Here is a 24,677-nt window from a genome sequence, read left to right on the forward strand (position 1 = left end):
CCTTCAGACCCAGATCCCTCGGTGTGCTTCTTGCTGCCCTCTCCAGACCACCCCCAGGAGCATGGGGAAGGGACATGCCCTTCACGGGGGATTTTATATCCCAGAAAGGGAGACCAGAAGGCTTAGTCTTACTGTGATTTTTATAAAAACCCTTGACCTAATATTGGCCAGAGGGTGGAGAGGGCTGCAGTGTTGTTGCTAACGGAAATGAGGACAGTTCCAGGGCCTGGGGCAGCTCCTAGAACCCCAGAGAGGCAGCAGCACAGACAGTGTGTTAGCGTTGAAGGCCATTCAGGGACCTCTGGCTCCTCGGTGGAGGTTGGGAGCAGCCACACCAGCCCTGCTTCCAGGTGTGGACAGAGGGCCTGACGGACTCAGGACTCAGGGTGGACCCCACCTGACCCCAGAGGCCTAGTCCCGGATGGAGATCTTCACAAAGAGGGTGGCTGATGGATGCTGGTCTCCGTTCTTAGATAGGAGGTGGACGTGGCGGTACCCTGGCAGGCAGGAAGGAGAGTTCTGGTCACCCAGGGAGGGTGTGCCATGGCACATCCAAGTCCTACACAAGAGAGACCCCATCCAGGCTGTCCCCTGCCCTCGCCACACACTCACCCTGCTTGAGGCTGTTCCAGGGGATGGTGCTCTGGCCGATGAAGTCATTCTTGGAGGAAGCGTCATAATCCTCCACCACAAAGCGGACCAGCGCCAGCTCAGGCACAACCACCTCAAACTCAAACTCCGTGTCCCACCACGGGTTGAAACCTGGGGGACAGGCACCGTATCAACCGCATGCACACCAGCAGAACCGGGAGCTGGGCCCGGCTGAGGCCCAGGACTTACCGTTATTGGTGATTACAGCAGTCTGGCGACTGGCCATGTCTCGGCCCACGCCATGGATCTCCACTGTCACCTTGGGGTCCACAATTGAATTCTTACTCTTGTTGACTTTTGGCAGCTGCTGTCCAGAGATGACCTGAGGACAGGTGGGGGACGATGAAGAGTTCAGGAATGGAAGTGATGGGGGTGGGGGAGGTCCATGGGCACTGGGTCCCTCCTGGGTCTGTCCATACCCTGATGCTGAGCTGCTTCCGGGACCACCAGGGCCCTTGAGTCAGGGCGCGTGAGTTGAAGGTGGTGTTGGGGTCTCTCAGGAATGCAGGCTTCAGCACATACCCACAGGCCCCATTGTCCTGGAAGCGACCCTGGTACACGTCCATCTCTGGCCCAGGTGTCTGGAAGTTCAGGGCCACTACAAGCAGGACAGAGCACTCACAGGCTGGGCTGACCTCAGGGCCCTAGAGCCAGCCTCCTCGGGTACACTGAGGCCTAGGGTTGCACAGTAAGAAGCCAGGACCCAATACCACTCCAATGCCCACTGCCTTCTCCTCCCTAACTGACCCAGCATACTGACCCCATGTTAATGGGTTATATTATGCTTCTGGTGTCAGAACTCAAAGGGCTAGTACGCTAATGATGGGATTCCAGATGCTAGTGGGGAGATATTTCCAGAGTTTACCAGTTCCATGAGCCCCTGCGTCTTGCCCTGCAGGGGTCCCCAGATCTCTCACTGTGGGGCATTCAAGGCTCTGAGCCTTGAATGGCCTCAGGACTGAAACCCTCCCCCAGGTGTCCTCCAACCCCAGCCAGCCCATACCAATCTGGCAGCCCCCGTTCCACATCTCCACGGGGCTGTAGTTGGAGGAGTCTGTTCTCCACCCGGCTGGGTAGATCCTGCTCAGGTGCCCCTCGTTGTGACGGACAAAGCTGTTTCCTGAGGGGAGGTGTGGCTCAGTCAGCAGTGGAGGCCTCCCAGGGAACCCACGGCCCTCCCACCAGTCCTCTCTGGTAACGGAGCAGGCAGCACCAACTCCAGGCCTAAGCACGAGCAGCCAGGCCTGGCCCTGGCTGGCCCAGATGGTCAGACAGATGGCCCGCACCCTCTGCCTGCAGAGGGACTCACCTGACTCTTGGAGCATTCGGAGGGCTCGGTTCTCTGAGAAGGACGCCATCTCATAGAAAGCCTGCCCGGAGGTGCCAAAACTGGAAAAGCCCCCAAAGTGGACACTCTTGCAGTAAATGACCATGTCGGAGAGCTCCTGCACCAGCCTGAGCTTGTCCTCCTGGGGGCCGTGGGGAGGCCCGGGTTAGAGTCAGAGGTTGGGGTGGGGTGGGCACTGAGAGCCAGAAACCCAGACACACAGAGAGACAGAGGAAGACAGAGAGAGGGGGCAGAGGTTCTGAATGGCAGCCAGAGAACTGAGATAATGTCCCAGGGGGCTGGGGAAGGAGGTACCCCAGGGCCTCCCACCCCACAGCTCCCTCTCGAACCCTGGGCTTGTGCTGCACTCGGCTCCTCACTGCCTCGTCCTCCATCTCTGCAGCTTCATCTTCGTCCGACACAACCGTGGCCTCGGGGCTGCTTTCCCCTCCCAGGGGCAGCAACCCCCCAAGCTTCTTCCCCTTCAGCAGGATCTTGCCCTTCAATTGCTAGAGATGAAGGGGCAACTCATCAGGACCCCCCTGGCCTCCCAGTCAGTCCCTGCCCTCTCTTCTGGGCACCGCCATCCCCACCACGTACCTCGGGGGAGGGCAGGCTAGTGGTGACCCCATCGAGTGGCCGGTCCAGCAGCATGGGCCCCAGGATGGTGCGCAGGTGTCTTGCCATCACGCGCTGCTGCTCCAAGCTGCAGTGGTTCTCCAGGGACAGGATGACCGGGTAAGGGGACACCTGGAGGCCCAAGGGCATGTTAGGACAGGCTGGCCACCCCTAGGCCCCTCCTCCTCATCCCCCAGGAGCTCAGCATCCACCTTGAAGGCGTAGTCCCGGATGGCCCTGAGCACGTCACACAAGAGGATCTTGGACGTGAAGGTGTAGCCATGGTAGATGATTGGCTCGAGGTTGGGCCCATCCCAGCAGTCGAGCTCCAAGCAGCGGCAGCCTTTGCACAGGGCCCTGAGGGTAGGGGTGGTGGCTAGGACCCCTCTAGGTCCTGTTCCAGGTTCCCCTCCTGATTCCCACCCACAAGGCTTCCCTGGACCTCACCGGATGTAGGCTTCGGTACTGCTGGGCCCTGTGAGCTGGTCCTCCAGCAGGTAAGTGTTGTGTGAGGAGGACACCAGGTAGTGGCTGAGTGGCTGGCTCATATCCTGGTAGACCCTCCGGTGCGCCAGGCTGAAGGCGCTGCCGTCAGCTGACAGCAGGTACATGAGGAAGCCATCCTTGGTCATCTGCCGCTGCGCCTTGGCTGGGAGGGAGGAGACCGTCAGAGGTGGCTGCCCCAGACCTCCTCCTGGCTTCCCACCAGTCTGGAAAAGGGACCCTCTATTCCCTCCGCCTGCCCATCCTGAGCTGGTCCTCCATAGTTCTGGGAAGCAGGATAAGTCTGAGGCTCACAGCCAGAGACTTGTGACCACAGAGTGAGGCTCTGTCACTTTCTCTGACTCTGTCCTGAAACCCTGAGGCCCTTGAGGACAGAGTCTCATCCCCTCTGAGTACCTAGACAGGAGTGCCCTCTGGAAAAGGTCTCCATTTTCTCTGCCCAGTTACATCTCAAAGGTGGGACAGGAATTGCTTTGGCTTCTCCAGTCACCTGTCTATTTCTTGGGGGAGGAGGTCCTCAAAGCCCTCTGAAGGAGGAATCAAGGGGAAAACTGAGGCAGTGACACTGGAGTCCTCTCCCCCATCTGCCTGATTTCATGGGTCAGGCAAGCACTGACCAAGCACCCTGGGGCTGGCTGAGAACCCCTGCCCTTTAGTCCCCTTCTCTGTCTGCAGTCTCCTTAGGTGTCTCCCAGTCCAGAGTGGCCCTGGGACTGCCAGGCCCTCACCAGTCTCATTGGGCTCATAGCGCTCGATGAGGGAGAGAGCCAGCGCTGGCCCTGCTGCCTCCTCCCGCTGCTGGTGCTGCAGGAAGGTCACCAACTGATCCACCGAAAGTGTCTCCGCGGAGCCTGCAGCCTCAGCAAAGGCGCGGTCGATCTCCTCCCGCTGGGTCAGCATCTTGTAGAAAGCCTCGATCTCCTCATCCTCCAGGGAGTCTGTCTGGGAGTGGTCACATTCCTGCAAAGCCAGGACAGCAGGAAGCCAGGACTCAGAGCTGGCCACAGATGGGGACCTAGGACCCCACTACCACCATAGGCCCAGACGCACCCTGAAGATCTTCCGGGCATAGCTGTCGTCCACCTGGATGTTGAGCTCCTTCAGGAAGTTCTGCAGCTCCTTGAAGCTCATCTTGTTGTCCTTGTTCTTGTCAGCCTTCCGTAAGCAAGAGTGAATCCAGCTGGGCAACCAGTAAGGAAAGAACCCAAGAGCCCTGAAGCCAGGTTCAAGCTAAAGCTAAAGCTGTCCACGTCTCCCTACAGGCCTGGGTAGCTCCTGTGTTCCACACTGTAGGGCGAGGCCTGGTGGCCTCTCTGGAGGAAAACACTACTTCCTATCAAGGAGTCCTGTTCTGTTGGCTGGTTTTGAAACATTCACGATGTTTAAGAAATTTCTTAATGTAAAAAAAGGCTCACAGTAGGGGCTGGGGTTGTGGCTCAGTGGTAGAGGGCTCGCCTAGCATGCACAAGGCACTGGGTTCGATCCTCAGCACCACATATAAATAAAATAAAGATATTGTGTCCACCTAAAACTAAAAAATAAATATTAAAAAAAGGCTCATAGTAGACAAGCTAAAAAATACCAAAAAAAGTAAACAAAGCGTGCAATAGCTCCGTCCCCAAGTGATCACTGCTACCTACACTGCCAAGGAGGTGCTTCTGGTGTCCAGTATGTAACTGCCAGCCAACCTGACGAGGACTTGTTTCCTCTGTAGGAAACAGCAAATTTTCAGCCAGAGGTCAGAAGATGGGGACATCCCATGCAGAGCCAAGCCCAGGTCAAGTTCTCATGATTGGGGCAATCCAGTCCCCACTGCTGGCCCCCTCCTGCTTGACCTTGAGGAACTAGAGAAGGGGGAAGCTCCCCAGTACGTTCCACAGAAATCAGAGTACTAAATAGAACAAAGAGGAGGAAACCTCGCTTCAGTAGAAAAAAATGAATGGTAGAAAGAAGAAGACGGTAGAACACCGTGGAAAAAAAAACCCAGCAGCATGTTTTTAGAAGGAATTACGAAGAAATGGGGGCTGGGGGTGTAGCTCAGTCATAGAGCACTTGCTTAGCATTCACAAGGACCTGTGTTCAATCCCCAATACCAAAATAAATAAATAAATAAAAACTAATGACCAAATAAGTAAAAACTCATCCATTTGGCAGACTGAAGGAAACTTGTACAACACAGGCTTAGAAAAAAATTAATTAAAAAGAAAATAATATGATGACACTAATGACAAAATGAGAAAATATAAACTAGGCTTTTGCAAACATAAAAGTGTAATACCCAGTGCAGGTAAAGGTCCAGTAGAGTGGGTACTCATCCACGGCTTGAGCAAGGTAAATGGGTACAACCTTTAGGAGAGTCATCTAGGGACAGCTAAAGGTTTAAAATATTGCTGAGGTTTGGATGTGGTTTGTCCCTCCAAAGGTTCACATGGTGGGGTCTTGGTCTTTAGGGTGGCAATGATGGGGGAGGTGGTGGTGTGGACCTTTAAGAAGTGGGGCCAAGTAGGAGGTCTGTAGGTCAACTGAAGATGTGCCCTTGGAAGAGCTTATGGGACTCCAGCCTCATTCTAGCTCCTGTCTGGTAATGTGATCTATTCCCATCCCACTATTGTGATGTCATCAGCCATGAAGACCTCAACAGAGCCAAGCTGATAGCAGCACCATGCCCTTGAGTCTCCAAAACTGTAGGCTAAATAGATCTCCCTTCTTTATAAACTTAGCCAGCCTCAAGTATTTCATTACAGTAATGAAAAAGAGACTAAAACAACTATTGTATCATTTCATTCCACTTCTAGGAATCCACTGGTAGGAAAATACTAAATACTGAAAGGTTTTTATGAACACAGTTCTTTGAAGTGTTATTCATATTAGTGAAAGACTAAAATAAATTTTCAGCACTACAGGAATAGATTTATAGTTTAGAGTGCATCTACTCGGTGGAATATTATAGTAATTAAAGCCATCTATGGGGACTTCACTAGGGAAATAATTATGATATAATGTTACACTGCAAATGCACCACAAATGTATGATCTCTACTATTTTTGGCAAAGTCATCATTAGGCAAATTCAAATGCAGAAAAAAAGATTAGGAGAGTGCAATTGGCAATTTCTGGAGGAGGTGCGTCTTGTAGGTTCTTTCAAACTTCATTTTATCAATAATTTCTAAATTTTACATATGTATAGATCCAATTTTTATGCACATGTGTGTATAAATACTATATATATATATAAAATATTATATACACATATGTATATCAGTCATAGCAGAATGCCAAGTGAAACCACCAAGTCCACAAGATCCCTGAGCTGAAGGCTACTCAGCAGGAGAGATGGCTTTACAATCTTGAAGTCTCATGCTGCAGGACATGAGATGTCTAAGAAAGAGGCTATACAAGAGGGATGACAGTGGAAAAAGTACCCCAGAATTGGGCTTTTTAGAAAGCTCAAAATCAGGCAGATGCAGCCTTGTGAGAAAATGCTTAAAATTCTTCAAATGCTGAAAAGCACACAGAAAAGGAAGCTAACAGGTTTCATAAATGTGTCCTCCAAAGGAACTACATCTACAGTATCGATGAGCAATCTAAAAGGGAAATTAAGAAAACAATTCCATATACAACAGCATCAAAATGAATAAAATAATTCGAAATAAAAAGTTTTAAAGTGCAAAACTTATCCTGTGAAAAGCCACAAAAAAAATTGTCCTAGTACCAAAAAGAAAGAAAGAAAGAAAAAGAAATGAAACAAGATATAAGCAAATACAAAGACATCTATGTTCCTGGATCAGAAGACTTGATATTGCTATGCTGGAAATACTCTCCAAGTTCATGTACAGTCCATCTTGCTGGCTTCTTTGCAGAAACTGGCAAGTTCTTCCTAACATTCATTTGGAAATTCGAGAGACCTAGAATAACCATAGCAATTTTGGAAAAAAAGGAACAAATTTAGAGGACTCACACTTTTGATTTCAAAACTTCCTATAAAATTACCTAACCAAGACACTGTGGTGCTGGTGCAAGTGTAAATACACAGACAAATGGAAAAGACTCGAGAGTCCGGAATAAATTCTCATGTTTACAGTCAATTGATTTCTTATAAGGATACCAAGACGATTCAATGGGACATGAATAATCTTTTCAACTAGCTCCTGTCGGGTGATGGTGCTGGAACAATTGCCTATCAATATGTAAAAAGAAAAAAGAAACTGCATCTCCTACCTCACACTATATACAAAAATTAGCTCAAAATTGATCAAATTCTTAAATGTACCAGCTAAAATAATAAAACTCAAGAAGAAAATAGGAAAAAAAATGTTCATGACATTTTTTCAATATGATACCAAAAAGCACAAATAACTAAAAAAAAAAGTAGATGAACTACACTTATCAAAACTAAAAACTTGATGCTTCAAAGAATACCATCAGGAAAGAGGCACCCATAGGATGGGAGAAATTATTTGCATAAGAGACTTGCATCTAGAATCTATAAAGAGCTCTTACGACTCGATTATAAAAAGACAAACAACTCAATCAAAAGATGGGCAAAGGACCTAAATAGATACTTCTCCAAAGAAGACAGACAAAAAGCACATGAAAAAAATGCTCAGCATCATTAATCATTAAGGAAATGCAAATAAATCAAAACCACGATGAGATAATACTTCACACTCGTTAGGATAATACCACTATAAAAACAACAACAACAAAAAAAAGCAGAAAAAACTAGTATTAGCAAGAATGTGGAGAAATTGGAACCTTTACACACTGTTGATTAGAATGTAAAATGGTACCACTGCTGTGTAAAACATTATGATAATTCCTTAAAAAATGCAAATAAAATTACCATGTGATCCAGCAATATTACCTCTAGATATATATCCCCCAAATAGAAAGAGGTTCTCAAAGAGATCTATTTGTGCACCCATGTTCATAGCAGTATTATTTACAACAGCCAAAAGGCAAGACAAAATCCAAGTTCTATTAGTAGATAAATGAATAAACATAACGTGGTACATACATACGATGGAATATTATTTTAAAAGGACATTCTAGGAGCTGGGATTGTAGCTCAGTGGTAGAGCACTTGCCTTGCATGCATGAGGCCCTGAGTTCCATCCTCAGCACCACATAAAAATAAATAAAAACAATAAAGACATTGTGTCCATCTACAGCTGAAAAAAAAATTTTAAAGGACATTCTAACACATTCTATAATATGAATGAAACTTGAGATCATTATGTTAAGTGATATAAATCAGTCATAAAAAGACAAAAATTGTCTGATCCCAACTTGTATATGAGGAACCTAGGGTAGACAGATTCATAGAAACAGAAAATAGAATGGTGATTGCCAGGGACAGGAGTGGGGGTAGGGGAAGAATGAGGAGTTTTCATTTAAAGGATATAGAGTTTCAGTTTTGCAAAACAAAAAGAGCTCTGGAAGCTGCTTATGCAGCAATGTGAATATACTTAGCACTACTGAACTGTACACTTTAAAATGGTTAAGAGGGTATGTGTATTACATTATGGGTATTTTATCATAGAGCCCTTGCCTAGCATGTGTGACACACTGGGTTTGATTCTCGGCACTGCATATACATAAATGAATAAAATAAAGGTCCAACAACAACTAAAAATATACATTAAAAATAAATAAAATAAATAGCCAGGTCTAGAGGCATGCCTGTAATCCCAGTGACTCTGGTGTCTAAGGCAGGAGGATTCCAAGTTCAAGGCCAGTCTCAGTAACTTAGTGAGTCCCTCAGCAATTTAGTGAGACCCTGTCTCAAAATAAAAAAAAATAAAAATAAAAAAGGGCTGGGGATGTGTCTCAGTGGTAAAGTGCCCCTGGGTTAAATCCCCAGTACCAAAATAAATAGATAAGTAGATCCATTTAAAAAGAGCTTAGCAACAATAAAAATAGGCAAAGGATTTGAATAGATATTTCTCCAAAGAAGAAATACAATGGCCAACAAACACGTAAAGATGCTGGACATTATTTGCCATCAAGGAAGTACAAAGAAAACCATAATAAGATACTACTTCACATCCACAAAAGTACCTCTAATAAAACATTCAACACGGATGGGTGTGGTGGTGTACCACCTGTAATCTCAGCAGCTCAGGAGGCTGAGGCAGGAGGATCCTGAGCATATGAATATACTAAAGTGAGGCCCTAAGCAACTCAGAGAGACCCTGTCTCTAAATAAAATACAAAAGGAGGCTGGGGATGTGGCTCAGTGGTTAAGTGACCCTGGGTTCAATGCCCAGTACCAAAAAAAAAAAATCAGCTATAAAAAGGAAGGACCACAAAGTACAAACAACAAGCGTTATCAAGAATGTGAATAACTGAAACCCTTACACACTGCTAGTGAGAATGTAAATTAGTGCAACCTCTTTGGCAAACAGTTCGGCAGTTCCTTAGAAGGTTAAATACAGAATTCACTTGAGAGAAATGAAAACATATGTCCACACAAAACTTATTCTACCATGTGAAGAGCAAATTAGATAAAAGCCACAAAATGGAAATAACTTAAATATCCATCAATTGATGAATGGATAAATAAAGCATGGCATATCTATACAATGGAATATTAGCTAGAATGAACTGTGGATATGTGCTACAACATGAATGCAAGTGGAAAACATAATTATGCTAGATAAAAGAAGCTAGTCTCAAAAGACTGTGTGATTCCACTTATATGCCATGTCCAGAACAGGCAAATAGAGACAGGAAGTAGATCAGTGGCTGTCTACCCCTGGAGCTGAGGGGAAATGGGAAGTGGCAGATAAAGAGTACAGGGTTTCTTTTTTGAAGTGATAAAAATGTTCTAGAATTGATTGTGAGGATGGTTGCGGAACTGGGAATATACCAAAAAGCACCGAATCAGGTTCAACGTGTTAAAGGTTAATTGCATGGATTGTGAATTATGCATCAATAAAGTTGTCATTAAAAAGGGGGGGAGGCTGAACTGGTTCTACCTAGATCCTTATGTGACAGAAGCCTAAGCACTTTGGATCATACACTAGTATGTTGTTGTGCAACTAGATTTTGAAGTTACTTTAAGCCCACAGCTGGCTTGAACACCAGGCCCAGGGGAACCTGACCACTGCCTACAACAGCGCACAGGTAGGTACCACAGTCTCTCAATTCCCAGAGGTGGTAAGTATGGTAACTCTAGAAAACATGATTAGAACTCCCCACACAAAGTCTCCCACTGATTTAAGCTGCTCCCCTGAGCCTTCCCGATCTCCCACGCTTTACAGAGGGGCTCTAGGGAGTGTCAGGGGCTCCAAATCTGTCTGGCCTTGGGTCAGAGTAGACCAAAGGAGGCTCCATGCACCTTCCCTTATTCCCCTCTGCTATAGACCGAATTGACATTTAGACAACAAACGTCATGTGTTGAACCCTGACCTCCAGTGTGATGGTATTTGGAGATGGGAAGTAATTCGTTTAGATAAGGTCATAAGGGCGAAGCCCTCAAGACGGCATTAGTACCCTTACAGGAGAGACACCAGAGAGCCTTAGTCTCCTTCCTGCCATGTGAGAACGCACTGCCAAGGCAGACATCTGCAAACCCAGGAGAGGGCCCTCCCCAGGCCTCGACCCTACTGGCCCCTTGACCTCCAACTTACAGCTTTCAGATAGAAAATAAACTTCTGTTGTTTAAGCCACTCAAACTACGCTATTTAGTTACAGCAGCCACAACTGACTAAGCCATCTTCCATGCCCAGGCTGCCCAGGGACAACTACAGCCTGTCCACAGGCCAGGCCTGGACTCACGGCCACCAAGAGGATACTGCTGCAGCTTCTGTCGCTGATCCATGGAGCCCGAGTGGTGGATGATCTTGCGTAGCCCCTGTACCCAGTGTTGGGCGTCGGCTGGTGTCGGGGCGATGAGGTCTAGTGTGTTGCGCTGGTCCTTGAAGACAATGGAGAAGCAGCGATCCTCGGGCACATCTCGGGCAAACTTCTCCAGTCCCTCTGTGCGGTGCCCCATCCGTACCTCCTGAATGTCCTCGATGGAGACTACAAGAGGGGTACGGTGGTAGCGGAGGCAGAGCACGAGGTCAGTCCCTGCCTTTGACATGGCCAAGATCGAAGTAGGGGGGAAAACTGCTTTGAGATGCCACCAGGACCAGAGTTGAGGCCTTGAGTCCAGAGAGAAGGAAGGGAGGAGGACAGGAGGGCAGAGGAGGGACAAAAAGTGGGAGAAAGACAAACTGAGGTAGAGACAGCCTGAGACAGCCACAGTGGGCAAAGTGGAAATGCACAGAGAGACGGAGACAGAGATCTCAGAGGGGGAAGGGCAAGTGGGACCCCAGAACCCCCAACTCGGTGATGCAAGGAGTAGGCCCTGGGGAGAGGACTGGGGTAGGACAGGGGTCTTTGGGATGGGGAGAGGGAGGCCACCCTGGAGCTTGACACCTGTGAGAGGGAAGGGTCAGGTACCTTCCTGATTGTACTGGACTTTGACCTGTCCTTTCCCCAACTACTATGAGAGCTTCCAGGCCCCTCTCCTGACCATTTAGGAGACTGGGGCTGTCAGTCAGCCCTGGCCTGGGGTGTGGGGACAGAGGGCCAAAGACAGGGACAGAAGTGTATCAAAGCCTTGTCCTGTGTCTGTACGTGTTCTGAGGGCTGCAGGAAGGCCCTGCCCTCCAGAGTCCCAAGAGGCAGGATGAAGTGTGTCCTCAAGGGTCTGAGAGATTACAAAATTCAGCCCTCAGGAGCCAGAGGTAGCTCTGTCAGAGCCTAGCCTTCCAAACTTCAGGGGGAGACAAGACCCTAGGTACCTGCCATGCCACTGGCCTCACAGAGAACCAGTCCCACTAGACAGGCACATGCTGAGCCTCTCAGCAGCAGGATCCAGGCAGGATCCTGCCACACACCCATCCTGAGCCACACTCATCCAACTGTGCTGGGTCCTAGACTGCCTCTGACTGAAAGGCCTGCCTGTCCTTCCCTGAGCCCAACACCACCCTGAGTGTCAGGGGCCTCCTAGCCACCTGCTGACCACATGTGTGGCATGTACCTAACCCTGGCCACAGGCTCTGAGGAATGGGGACATGTGAGCCCCAGCCATCTGCGGTGCAGAGCATACCCCTGCTTAATCCTTATGTTCCCCATGAGGCCCCACAGCAGGTATAGCTGCAGCTGCCCCCAGCTGAGATTGAAAACAGGAAGCCTAGAGCATGGAAACCCCCAAGCCCAGAGATAAAGTCCAGCTGTCCCCACTGCTGATAACACCCTCTCTGCTGAGAACCAGTGACCACAGGGAGATAGAGAGCAGAAACCAGAGCCAAAGAGAAATGGGACATGTGCCAGCCCTCCATTGCCTGGCCTCAGTTTCCCCAGGGGTCAAGAACAGGTAAGAACAGCAATCCCACTGCTCACCCAGAGAAGAGAGCACCAACGGGCATGCTCAGCAGGAGGCCTGTCTTGTGTGTCTGACCTGGACGAAAGCCTCTTCGGGCCATGCTCCTTACCCAAGAGCACCTGTCCTCCTGACCCTGTTACTCCAGCGGCACCTCCTCTCAGGGCACAGCCCCTCAGACTCACCTGTGCACCTTTGCTCACACGGGGTCACCTGCCTGAATGCTGTTCCTGCCCTTTTGCTCATGGCTGTCCCAGTATGAGATTCTGGTCTCACCAGCCCAGATGCGGGTTCCTGCTGGAAGGGCCTGTGTCTCTTACTCCTCTATCTGACCTCTGTCCCACAGGCTCCCCACCAAGCACTAGGCAACACTGGGAGTCATGTAAGTGTATTGGCAGGTGGGGGTGGCAGGGTTCAAGGAATTCCCAGGGCTCTCGGTGTGAGATCCCTGTTCCCCCCACCCCCCCACCCCCCACTAGCCTCTAACAGGAAACCCTGTATCAGGGCAGGAGCCCAGTGAAGGAGCCTGTCTGGCGCCATAGAGGCAAGGTCAGGGCGTCACTCCCATACTGGAAAGCAGCAGGCTGGGCTGGGGCAGACACAGGCTCAGGAAGATTTTTGAGAACACACAAGAGCTCGATCCCCCTCAGACCCTGCCCTGCCCTACTCAGAGACCTGCATGACTCACACCCTAAAGGCACCCTACTAGAAGCCCTCTCCGTGGGTGGAACCTTTCCTTCCTTCTAGTCACCAAGTCTAGTCTTGCTCTCTCCAGACTTGCCAGTGACCCCATCCATATACCCAGAGACTGGAATGATCTATCTGCACTCTCCAATTGAGTAGCCACTAGATCTACCTGTGGATATTTAAATATAAATTAGGTAAAATGAAATACGATTTAAAACTCAGTTCCTTAGTCACACTAGCTATGCTTCATGGGCTCAACGGCCACCTGTGGCTGGTGGCTGCTGGCTGCCATAATGGACAGAACAGATAACATTTCCTTCATTGCAGATCCTTCCGTTGGGTGGAACTCATCTAACATTTTCTCCGCTAAGTACAAATGTAGACAAGAACATCTCATTTTACAGAATCTGCAGCCCAAGCCCTTGGGTTCCTAGGCCTTTTCAGAAGTTTCCAGAAAGCCTTCACACCCACATCCTCCTTGAGGGAGTGCCCCAGTAGTGGCCTTTCTCTGTGTACCCTAGCCCTGCTCCACCCCAACTTCTTATGGCTCCAAGCGGTTCAGAGGATCTGCCTCCTGTGGCCCCACCTCACACCCTGGGCTCTGTTACCCGGAAGGGCCTTATCTGTCTCCGGACTTTGGGCCTGTCTTTTGAACTACCACACCTGGAATGCTAACTCACCCAACTTTCCCTCCTTCCCACACTTGGAGGATACCTGTGATTCAAGCAACCCTGTCCAGCTCCCTCCCTGCTGCTGAGCCTGGCTCTGCCCTTCTCTGGTCTTGGTTACGTGTCCCCACCCCGAGGAACTCTAACATGTGGTCCTGATTACACAGCTGCCCTCTACAACCCAGACTAGACCTCAGATTCTCTACAAGTGATTTAACTGGCTCCTCCCACTGAACCCCATCCATACTCTGCCCCCTCCCCTGTGACCCAGGATACTCACACAGCTGTGACTCTGGGGACCTCATGACCTTGCGAGACTCCTGCCAGATGGTCTTACAGTCCTCCTGCAACTTGTAGAAGCGCTCTCTTCGCCATGAGCTGGACTTGACCTTCAGGAGCTGGCTGCCCTTCAGCAAGGCCTGTAGGTCCTTGTCATCCTGCAGGCCTGAGGGGTCAACACCAGTAAGGTATCACCTCCTCCACCAGGGTCCCTGCTGCCGTTGGCTCCACACTGGCCATGCCCACCTCTGGACCCTCTCAGCCCACGTTTCTCCAGCCTCCTCCTCAGTTCTCTTTACCCACCTTATCCCCCACTCCAGCCTACTCCCATGCCTGCCTCCTCCGGGCGGGAGTCACCTCCAACAGCAGCTGATGCAGTCATGCAAACCACAGGACTCTTGCCCATCCAAGACCATACCCATACACTGTGATCTGTCCCCCATAGCTGACTGGGCAAAGTGGGGGGCAGCTAATTCAAGAAGCACTGGTTCCTGGAGGAACAGAACCTTAGGAAATGATGAGCCCTTCCTGGTCACCTGTAGGGATTAGAGTGGACCAAAAGAATCTGGAATCAAAAGATCAGGCCATACAGTGGGGAGAGAGGGCAGACACAGATGGAAATGGACCCCAGGGCACCATGGAGCCAAACAACCTCTCAACTCCAGTGGCCCCAGGATAATTAGTGCCTGGGTTTGGGCACCCTACCTGACCCCTGTGTGACCTGAACAAGTGACTTCATGTGGCTGGGCCTCTGCTTTCCCATCTATAAAATGGGATAATAATACCACCCATCTCATACACGAGCTCTAACTTCAAGTGAGATGAGGCCCAGGTCTGTGGAGACAACCACAATGTAGTTCTTGGTGTGGACACTGTGGTCAATGTAGGACCTATACTTGCCACCCTCTTCCCTGCTTCCCTGACCCCTGACTAGAGTCTGCTTGAGCAGGTCTCTGACCTTTTCCCCATAAGAGAATGATAAGCCCACTGTGGCCTGTGTCTGTCCTGCTGGGATGCCCTTGTTCCTTTCTGCTCCACCCCCATTGCTGAGGGCCCTGGGTCTGGGGCCCCTGGAGGTACAGAAACAAAGCACAGAGCAGTCCCTTCAGAAGGACTCATGCAGAGCCCACAGGGAGGACCCAGAACCCTGGTGGCCTGACCCACCTTCTGCTCAACTCTTCCACTGCTCTTGGAGATGCAGGCTGGCCTGAAGCACAGGTTCTCAAAGATGCAATGCCTTCTGTCCTACAGGTCCTGACAGGAGGCACTATGGGGACACCAAGCCTGGTTTCTCAGAAGCCCTCAGTCCCAAGCAGATCCTGTGCCAACTGTGATGAAATAGATCTGCAACCCACACCTTAATAACCCATCAATTTAATATATAGTTACATCTATACGTGTGTGAGTGTGTGTGTGTGTGCACGTGGAGTTCAGCAGCCATCTCTGTTCAAAGTTGATTGGCTACCTCACTTCTTCCTAAACTATGTGGCCTATCATCCATCTTTGTACTGCTACTCCAACAGAGTGGTGGCATCAGGGACCCCAAAGGTCCAGTCTAATGAGGGACTTGTGCTTAGGCCTATGTTGGGTAGCCCTCATCAAGCCATAAACTTTTATTTTCTGAGCCCAGATTCACAATTTCTGATATCCTCTCCCACTTTATCCGTGTCCCATGCCCCTAGGTAGCCTGTCCCACACATCTGCAGGGCCTGCAGAACCTTCTGAACAACTTCCCCAGGTCTCAGCCACCCACACGTTCTCTATCCCTCCCAAGCTCCTGCCTTCAGTAGGGACCAAGCCCTGTGCTAACATTCACTCCCATTCCCCTATGGCGTTAGGCAACTCCTCCTCTCTCTGTCCCTCTGTTCCCCCATGAGCCCTAGGTGAGAGCAATGCTGGACGGGGGAGGCATCCCTGGGCTTCTTCAGAAACAACAGTCTAATGTGACTTCCCAGACCTGTCCAGTCTGTCCAGTCACTTCCAGAAAACACTGTGCCTTAGCATGAGAAGTTCCTCTCCAACCCAAGGGGAGGCTAGTGGAGGAGAAAGGAGCTTCTACAGAATGTTCCAAACCACGGGCTGTATATGACAAGCCAAACACAAGAGGGAGAGTAAGGGAGTTCCCAGGGTGTCGGAGGAGACAGCCACCTCTGCCCTCTGCTGGGAGATTTCACTCTTCTATCTAAGGCTGTTCTATCTACAGCTGAAAGGATCACCTCCTTACCATCTAGATGGCCAGTACCCCACTCCCTAAGCAGGGTAAGCCATTGCTAACAGATCAGATGGGTATGGGGGTTCTCAGGAAGTAGAAGGTGAGCCCCACCCTCCTAGTTTGGAAAACACCATGAAGAGATGACATGCTCATCCTGTTCTGGAGCCAGGCTATGGCCCTGTATGAAGTCAGGCAGAGATAAGTCCCCAGTTGCAGACACAGCTGCCAGGAGGGAGACCTCAGTCCCAAGGTGGGCCTTGATAATTCCAGAAAGATCACGGTCACTGCCTTCTGGGCCCTTGGGAAATCTGAGCAGGTATCTCCATCTCTTAGCCTCAGTGGGTACCCTCTGGGCTTATGCCCCACCTCCCTTGCTCCTTTATCACACAGGAAGCATGTGGCACCCCTCACCAAGCCCAACTCACTCAGCTGTAGCACCTTCTCTGCCTGTAGGAGGACCGGGAGGAGCACTGAGCTCGGGGCCTTGGGTTAACCCTGTGGCTTCACTAACCTGCCCAGGCCAGTTGCATCAAGGAGGTGGCATATAGAAGGCACAGATGGTGCTGCAGGTGCCAGTGGGAACCCAGGGGGTGCTATGAGTCCTGCCCATGTACCTAGGGTGATACATATTGAAGACACACTGGGCCTGGAATCCATAGCAGTACACTGAGACATAGCCACACAGATACACTATCACAATCACACCGCCAGATACAACATCAAAGACATAATGAGCCACACACATGATACACTGTCCCCCCCCCCAGCATTGTCACATGGAGTTGCACAGTGTTACCCTTAGTTACATATAGCCACATAATATACAGAGTTAGAACATCATTATCATAGCAGTAATAATAGCAGCCACCATAATAACAGTTAATATTTGAATAAGATACTGTTCTTGGCAGTATATAACAGCAGTACACTGAGTATATAATCCCCCCAACAATCCTAAGAGGAAGGCAGTGTCATTAGCCTCATTTTATAGATGAGGAAACTGAGCTTGAAGGAAGTTGCATGGTGAAGTCAGGACTCAGGAGCAGGCCACAGGGTCAGTGCTACGAAACATTATTTTATGCAGCCACCACTCAGAGTCACACAGCCACAGAGTATCAACATCAGAAAATCCAAAAAGAGAAAAGAAAAGATATACACATACACACACCATAACACAGAATAACAGAATCACTCAGTCACCTTGGGTCACCCACTGTCACATCTATCATACACAGTCACACTATGTTGCACAGTATCACAGAAGATCATACACCGTCACAGTTGGTTACACGCAGACACCCCTGGTACCACAGTGTCACACACTTGGTTACATAGCATTGCACACCATCATCACTTCACAGTGGCCCCAGAATACCACATGTGTGATCATCACTCAGTCACCACTGAGTTACCCACTGTCGCTTGTCACATATGGGCATACCTGGACTACACACAGTCTTGATTGATTATCTCATTCGATTACAGAGTCATATCAATTACACACTGGGTCATATCTCCAGTGATGTCTCAGAAATTTATGCACAGGAGGGGGTGTGGGTGACAAGGGTTGGAAAACTTTGGAGGAGCTGAGTTAGATCAGAAGGGTAACTAATCCCCATAGTACTCATCCCCAAGTGCCACCACGGCAAACACCCCCACAGAAGAATTAAACAAAGGCTCCAAGTGCAAGCAAAGGCTGGAAGCTCAGGGACAAGTAGTCTGTGTCCTGTTCCAGCTGCTTTCCCATTCCCCACAGCTCTCAATGTTCTTGGTGTCCCTTACCCAGCCTTTGCCCATTGAGTGCTGCCACCTTGAGGCTCTGCTCCTGCAGGTAAAGCTCCCTGGAGCGGCTCCGGCTCCATCTCCGGCTCCATCTCCGGCTTGGGACCCCCAGGCACTGCATGTCGCTTTACAGTGTGCCTCTGCCACCGTGAAATCTGATTCAGAAGCCTTGCAGGCTCCAACAGGAGGAATCACTGGCAGTCCAACCTTCAGGGGCGGAACTAAAACCAAAGAGGTGGGGCTGGGCTCGGAGGGGCGTGGCCGTAAGGAGCAGAGCCAAGCCCTGGTGGGCGGGGCCAATCCAGGAGGGGCGTGGTCTATGCCCCTGGTAGGTGGAGCGAGAGCCGAATGTAGGCGGAGGAGGTGGGACCCGAACCCAGGAGGACAGGCAGAGGGGTCGAGCTGGGGAGGCACAAGTGGGATCAACTCAGCCCAGGAAGCCGATCTTTTATTTATTTATTTATTTATTGTACTGGGGACTGAACTCGGGGGCACTCGACCACTGAGCCACACCCCCAGCCCTATTTTGTATTTTATTTAGAGACAGGGTCTCACTGAGTTGCTTAGCGCCTTGCTTTTGCTGTGACTGGCTTTGAACTCGCGATCCTCCCGTCTCAGCCTTCCTAGGCGCTGGGGTTGCAGGCGTGCACCACCGCGCCAGGCTAAGAAGCCCATCTTTGGCAAAGCCCCCGAAGTGAAGGCGATCTGAGACGCGGGAAGAGGCAAGCCCAGAAGGCGGGGTTCCAGCAAGGAAGCCACCGCCCAGGAGGCGACGTGGAGGCGGAACCCCATCCAGGAAGCAGGCCAGGGGCGGAGCGAGACGGGGAGGATCCTCACTGGAGAGGCGGTGTCTAGTCAGGGAGGGGCGGAACCTCGGCTTTTGGCTGCTGGGACCGGCCAGGGATGGGAGGAGTGTGGGACTGAGCCGGGAAGTCCCACTCCAGCCCTGACACTGGCAGAGGACACCAGGTCTGGGAGGGGGAAACCGAGCGGGTCAGGGGAATCTTGTGGGCTACAGAGAATCGAATGGGGCGGGGCCAGGCAACCGAGCTCGCCAAATATTGTATCTCAATTACTCAATGAGTTCATTGTGACTTATTTTGCTGTTGTCTCACTTGTGATCCTTAGGCGGATCCGTTCCCCCAGTTTCCCCATCCGAGTGGGGTAATCCCCAAGGTATAGCCAGATGCAAATGGCATTCTGGAAAAAAAAAATTGCTGACTTTAAAAGAGCCCATTAACGCAGGCTTGCCTTGAATGCAGGCCTGTCTTGATGAATAGATGAGAACGGCTGCAACTTTGTACAAAACTGGGCTGCCAATGTGCTTGGGAACAGTGGGTCCTTTCAACCCGCATCACAACTTCCCTTTCATTCACCCAGCAATTATTTATTGAACCCCTACTGTGTGCCAAGGTCAGGACGCCACCCAGAGGCCTGAGTCACTCCTCTTTTTACTTTCAGCCTCTGAAGAGTTCCCGATTCGCCTCACTGCAACAACAGTGAGTCACTGGCAAAGCACAGCAATAATAACAGACTGAAGTGCAGAGTGACTTGCCTAAGTCACACCACAGAGAATAAATAATGAGCAAGTTTCATTAGTGCAAATGAACTGAAATATGGACACAGAAAAACCTATTCTTCCTTTGGAGTGGGAGGAGAAGAGTATAACAGTAGCTGGTGTCATAGAGTAACCATGCAGAGGTTTTTTTTTACTGGAAGAAGGACCTCCCAAGAACCTGTGGATAGAATCACACCTCCATATAATTTGTTTCCTTTGAATCTTATGTGCTTTATTTTATGTACTTAAAAACATGATCCTGAGAGGGTGTACTGGTTTTACTTGACTGCTAAAATGGCCTATGGCACCAAAAGGTTAAGAGCAGTGTAAGTAACTGGGTGTCTGTAATGTGAGTATGGAACCCCAGGGATAGACAGCTTTGAAACATAACTGAGGAGTAGCTAAGGTGAGCTGCTCATCCCAACTTGCTCTGGGGTACCAAGAGGTTGCTTTTTAGGCAACCTAGAACTCCCGATGCATGATTTTATTCTTATAACATCCCTTGTGAAATATGCATTGTTATCCATCCCATGGATGAGAAAATGAGCCCAGAGAGGCAAAGGGTCATATAGCAAATAGAAGCAAAGCTAGAATTTGAGCTCAGATCTCCTGGGACCAAGATGAAGCCCCTCTACCTTCCACTTTTACCAATGCCTGTCCTTGCAGTGAGACAGGAGGGCTCAGGTATAGGAAAAGTTAGTGGAGGTGAATGTGTTCAGTAAAGGGGGACCTCAGGGGTCATGCCCTTTCAGTACATCTGGGAACATGCTGGAGAAGGTCTAGCCAAAATAAAGACAGCAGAGAAATCAGGGTGGGTAGAAGGGGATGGGAACTGTAATATCAGTTGGAGGGCTTCTGAGGCAGCAGAAAGAGCTTGCATCAGTTCTGGACATACTTTCCTTAGTTAGGGATGACCTTATGGTGCCTCATCATCTCCCAAAGAAGTGTAGACAACAACTGACTGGACATGGCAATTTGGAGGTACAACTCACGGGACCTGGCAACTTGGGAAAGGTCATCCTGCAGAAACACACCATAGCACTGAGTACCAGGTGCTGTTCTAACTGCCTTATAGATAATGCCTCATCTTTACAACAACCCTATGAGGCAGGTAGTATATTATCCCCCACTTTACAGATGGGATAATTAAAGGATTTTCTGACATGAAGAAGCCAAGCCAAACTCAGGTATTTTCCTTCCAGAATTTATGCCTTTGGGTAAACTGCTCCTGGGAAAAAAGGGACATTTCATATCTAGGTGAGCCTATAGACCCCAAGCAAATGGAGGGAACTCAGAGGGCATTCCTGCTGCAGACCCCTAACTTTCCACACTAGAAATTTGGTCCAGCAGCACATCTAATGCTGTGATACACACTGTGAAGGGGATGCAAACTCTCCAAAGTGTCAACAACCTGGAACAGCATGGGGTACAGTGACCACCCTTCTCACCATCAATTCTCCTTAACAGGTCTTGCTTCCCCATCTTGTTTGCAATGTGGACAGAAGGCAGTTAATGGAGGTTACTTGGGATGCTGAACTAGAAGTGGTGGGGCCTTAAGGGAAGACAGTTTGGAGTCACGGTGTTATGCCATCCCTGGAAGAAGGGCTGGACTGAGTCATGCATTCAGAAGACTGGTCCCAAACAGGATGATCCAGGGTGGCCAAACCCATGCCACCAGTCTGGGAGCCTCTGACTGACCCTCCATGTGTCTTTGTTGCTGGAAAAGATACCAGGACTGCCCCCCAGGAGAAATGCTGGGCAAAGACACAAGATATCAGGGATGGAGGCCATTCCAACAGGAGCCAGGCTGCTGCTGTGTCAGAGACAACCAGAGGTCTTTAAGAAGGTCTTAGTGTGAGGTGGGTAGAGAATGGGTGGCAGTCCACAGGGTATACAGCACTACCTAATGGGTGATAAGAGAGAACACAGAACTGTCCAGCGCAGGTGGCCCTGGGTCCCTTCCCACCAGTCTGCCAGGAGCACTCAGGACACCTCTGGCCTGGGGGAGGAGAGAGGGAACAGAGGAAGGGGCAGGGACTCCATGACCCAGCTAGACAAGATGGCTTTGAGAAACTCTGGCTATTGGTCTCTATGGACTCTGGGGACCAGGTCTGGGCCAACAGAGAAACGTAAAACAGATTGGGGGCTGACTGCTGGCTGCAACTCTCAGGGGACTGGAGTGGAGGGACGGAAGACTGTTTACCATCTTTGAATGGTTTAGATGGATGGGTCGTGGAACCTAAAGACTCCAACTCCAAGGGCACTGAAAAAGAGAGGAATATATAATTGAGCAGTGATTGGTGTGAGAGGAGCAGGGTTTGCTGAGCTGGTATATGCTCTGGGAGAACAGGAGTACAAAGGCCCCCCCAAATGTGGGTTAGTTCCCCACCTGAAGCAAAAAGAAGCTAAGTTGCTCCCCTCTCCTCCCCTCCCAGAGACCTCCAGAACTTGCAATCAGGAGTCCAGACTCCCCTATAGGGTGAGTAGTTGGCCCAGATGACAGAAAACAAAGCTCTCTGGACAAAGGATGGAGCGGCCGGCGGCTGGAGCTGAGACCTGGCTCTCCCTCACCGGGAGGGTGCGCCGATGCGGAGATCAGACTGCTCCTCCAAGCCCGAGGATCGCTGACTACGATTTCTGCGCTGGGCAGTTAAGGCTGCAGGGCCCGACCTCAGCCAAACTTGGCACCTCCTCGCCCCACCCCCTTACACCCTCACCGTGCCACACCCGCGCGGCCTGACGCGGTCCAGGCACGCCTGGACTTTAAGGAACCTCTAAGGATGGGTTGCACCGGGCGGAGAAGAGTCAGTTGGTTCGTGGATGCTGCTTCCTTTCCCCCTCGGTCCCTTCAAGCGATCTGAACCGTGGAATACAGACCGCGACAAGGGGGAGTCCCCGAGGGAGAAGAAGTCTTCTAACCTGTACCGTTCCCGACCTCCCGGGCCAGGTCTAGGGACAAGCCTGGAACACCCAGGATTCCTATTTGGGAACCGCGGGCTGAGATTTCCTCCAGCCCAGCAAAGCGGGCAAGGAGCCGTCCGGGGGCCTTGCAGAGGCGGCTGAAGGAGCTGGGATCCCCTACCCAGTGCGGGGAACGGCTTTCCCCGCGTGGGCCCCTGCAGGATCTCCCCGCTCGCGCGGGCCCGACACTCACCATGCAGGGTCAGGAAGTCCCGGCCCGAGTCCATGCCCCTCCGGCTGCGCGGCGGGAGGGGGCACCGCGGGACTCACGTGAGCAGCGACAGCGCAGGCGGCCCCGGGTCCGAGCGCAGTGCGGTGTAGGGACCAGAATGGACTGAGGTGGGTGGAGGACGGGGGTGGGCCCGGGACACCGCCCCGCCCCCTAGGCCAGCGCCCCCGCCCTCCGGATCCGCCAACCCGCGTCCCTCCCCGCCCCCTCCTGGGGATCGGGAAGGAGGCAGAGCCAGGGGCCGAGAAGACGGGCCAACCCCGGCCCCGGCCAGTGGGTGTGCCTCGTCCCGAAATAGTCAGATCCCTCCCGCTTCCTCCGCTGCTGCCACCCACAGGCCGCGGGCCCTGTCATTAGCGCGGACAGCCAGCCCCACGCCCTGCCAGTGGGAGCCTCGCCCGGATCTGGATGAGGCTGGAAAGAATCCGGCCTCATCCCGGGGAAGGGATCACTTAAAAGTCAGACACCCAGCCGGGTTGCTGCGAAAGAGAGCGTCTAGGCTTGAGCGACAGCTCCCCCAGTATCTGCTTTCCCTTTTGCGATATGAATGCCCGGGCCACGGACTTGGAGGTCTTTGGGGAGCAATACCTAGACCCTGTCCACGGGAAGGCCCTTCCCACTTGCTCGGAGGTTTCTGACCTCAGGAGTGTGCTTCATAAGGGGTGGGAGAAAGTGGCCAACAGGTGCAGGGAGTGTAGCATTGGGTCCTCATCCCAAAAGTCCACATCCCAAAAGTCCCAGCGATCTGTGCAGCGGAGTGGGGAGGACCTCTAAGGTCCCTTCTTCCGACGGCCTCCTCAGGGGCTTATCTGAGCAAGAGACCCCCTACATAAACATCAGCCCTTCAATGCCCAGGACCCAGAAACTCCTTACAGGGTGCTCAGATATTCCTGGGGAAGGTCCAGGGATCCTGCTGCCCACCTTTGCCCACTTGGAAGTCCCTGGGGGAGAGCTGGGCTCAGGTTGGGAAGAAACTGGAAACAGCTTTCTCAAATGAGGAGGAGGTGTGCTAGGTCCCCCAGTGAAGCTATCTGGACTGATAAAGTCAATGTGAGAGTCTGGCAGAAGCTAGTGATCTCTCCCAGAGGAGACCTGGCTCACCTCAACCCCATTTCTTCTGGGCACAATCAGGCCTAAGTAAGGGGTGTGAAAGAACTGAGAGACAGCCTTCAGGTTCTGAGAACTGAGAGGGTCAGGACTTTAGAGAGCCCCTGAGCTGGGCATGCCCCCTCTCCCCACCACACAAACACAGAGTGGGGCTGGCTCCTGATCTGACATTCAACTCCAGTCCTGCTGCCCTGGGCAGGTTTTCAGAACCCTCCTTAATTTCCCTTCAACAAACTCAGGGATATAGTTGATGTTTTTTGAGGGATGAGCAAGTTTCACACTGGCAGGCCTCACTGTGGACCTCTAGCCTGGGGGCAGAGAGGATGGGGGGGGGGGGTCCCTTCTCTGCCCTTGCCTCCCCTCTCCAAGGCCCTGCTCTCTTCCCAGAAACTTTCCGAGCCTTGGAGCCTCCCACCTTGATCTCTGACACCCCTGGGGCCTGCTAGCCCCTCTCCTCAGCAAGCCAGATCTCCTCAAGCCCAAACCCTCTTCCCAGGCAGACACAGTGAAATTCTGACACCAGTAGTTGGCATGGCTTTATCTCAATCATCATTCCTATTTTTTGTCTCTGAGAACATTATCTGTGACCTTGGACTTTCCCTCTGCCAGAGATGCCTGTGGTGGCACTACCTCTGCCCTTGCTTACCCTAAACGCACCTCAAACTCCTTTAGAAGCCTCCTCCACTGGCCTGGGGTTGTTGAGCAGGATGGGCAGGGCT

At 50.9% G+C, this 24,677-nt stretch overlaps 1 protein-coding gene across 2 annotated transcripts; it reads right to left on the reverse strand.

Moving 5' to 3' along the window:
• Window positions 1–122: 122 nt before the first annotated feature.
• On the reverse strand, window positions 123–22,967 carry Plcd1 (phospholipase C delta 1). 2 transcript variants are annotated; one of them, XM_046436959.2, is made up of 15 exons: window positions 22,816–22,967; window positions 14,111–14,275; window positions 10,899–11,127; window positions 4,151–4,280; window positions 3,829–4,060; window positions 3,044–3,245; window positions 2,809–2,953; window positions 2,579–2,728; window positions 2,329–2,487; window positions 1,961–2,120; window positions 1,655–1,771; window positions 1,071–1,249; window positions 841–973; window positions 613–762; window positions 123–497 (listed from the first exon to the last, which is right to left on the reverse strand). In XM_046436959.2, exons 1-15 carry the CDS (start codon window positions 22,847–22,849, stop codon window positions 412–414), a joined length of 2,271 nt encoding a protein of 756 aa, XP_046292915.1. In that variant the 5' UTR covers window positions 22,850–22,967; the 3' UTR covers window positions 123–411. The 2 variants fall into 2 exon arrangements, with proteins under 2 accessions (XP_046292915.1, XP_046292914.1); XM_046436958.2 differs by lacking the exon at window positions 22,816–22,967 and adding an exon at window positions 18,104–18,324.
• Between the last annotated feature and the right edge of the window lie 1,710 nt (window positions 22,968–24,677).

Source organism: Marmota monax, unplaced genomic scaffold (genome assembly GCF_021218885.2).
Source record: "Marmota monax isolate L192 unplaced genomic scaffold, Marmota_monax_Labrador192_F-V1.1 WCK01_AAM20220418_F8-fsc00021, whole genome shotgun sequence".
Lineage (NCBI taxonomy): Eukaryota > Metazoa > Chordata > Mammalia > Rodentia > Sciuridae > Marmota > Marmota monax.

Bases quoted from the DNA above. Each gene is read 5' to 3' on its own strand.
- Plcd1 (XM_046436958.2), bottom strand. From the start codon at position 18,224: ATGCAGTGCCTGGGGGTCCCAAGCCGGAGATGGAGCCGGAGATGGAGC. The intron at 2,954-3,043 runs GTGAGGTCCAGG...CCCTACCCTCAG, and splicing joins AGTACCGAAGCCTACATCCG to GGCCCTGTGCAAAGGCTGCC. The intron at 974-1,070 runs GTATGGACAGAC...ACCTGTCCTCAG, and splicing joins GGAAGCAGCTCAGCATCAGG to GTCATCTCTGGACAGCAGCT.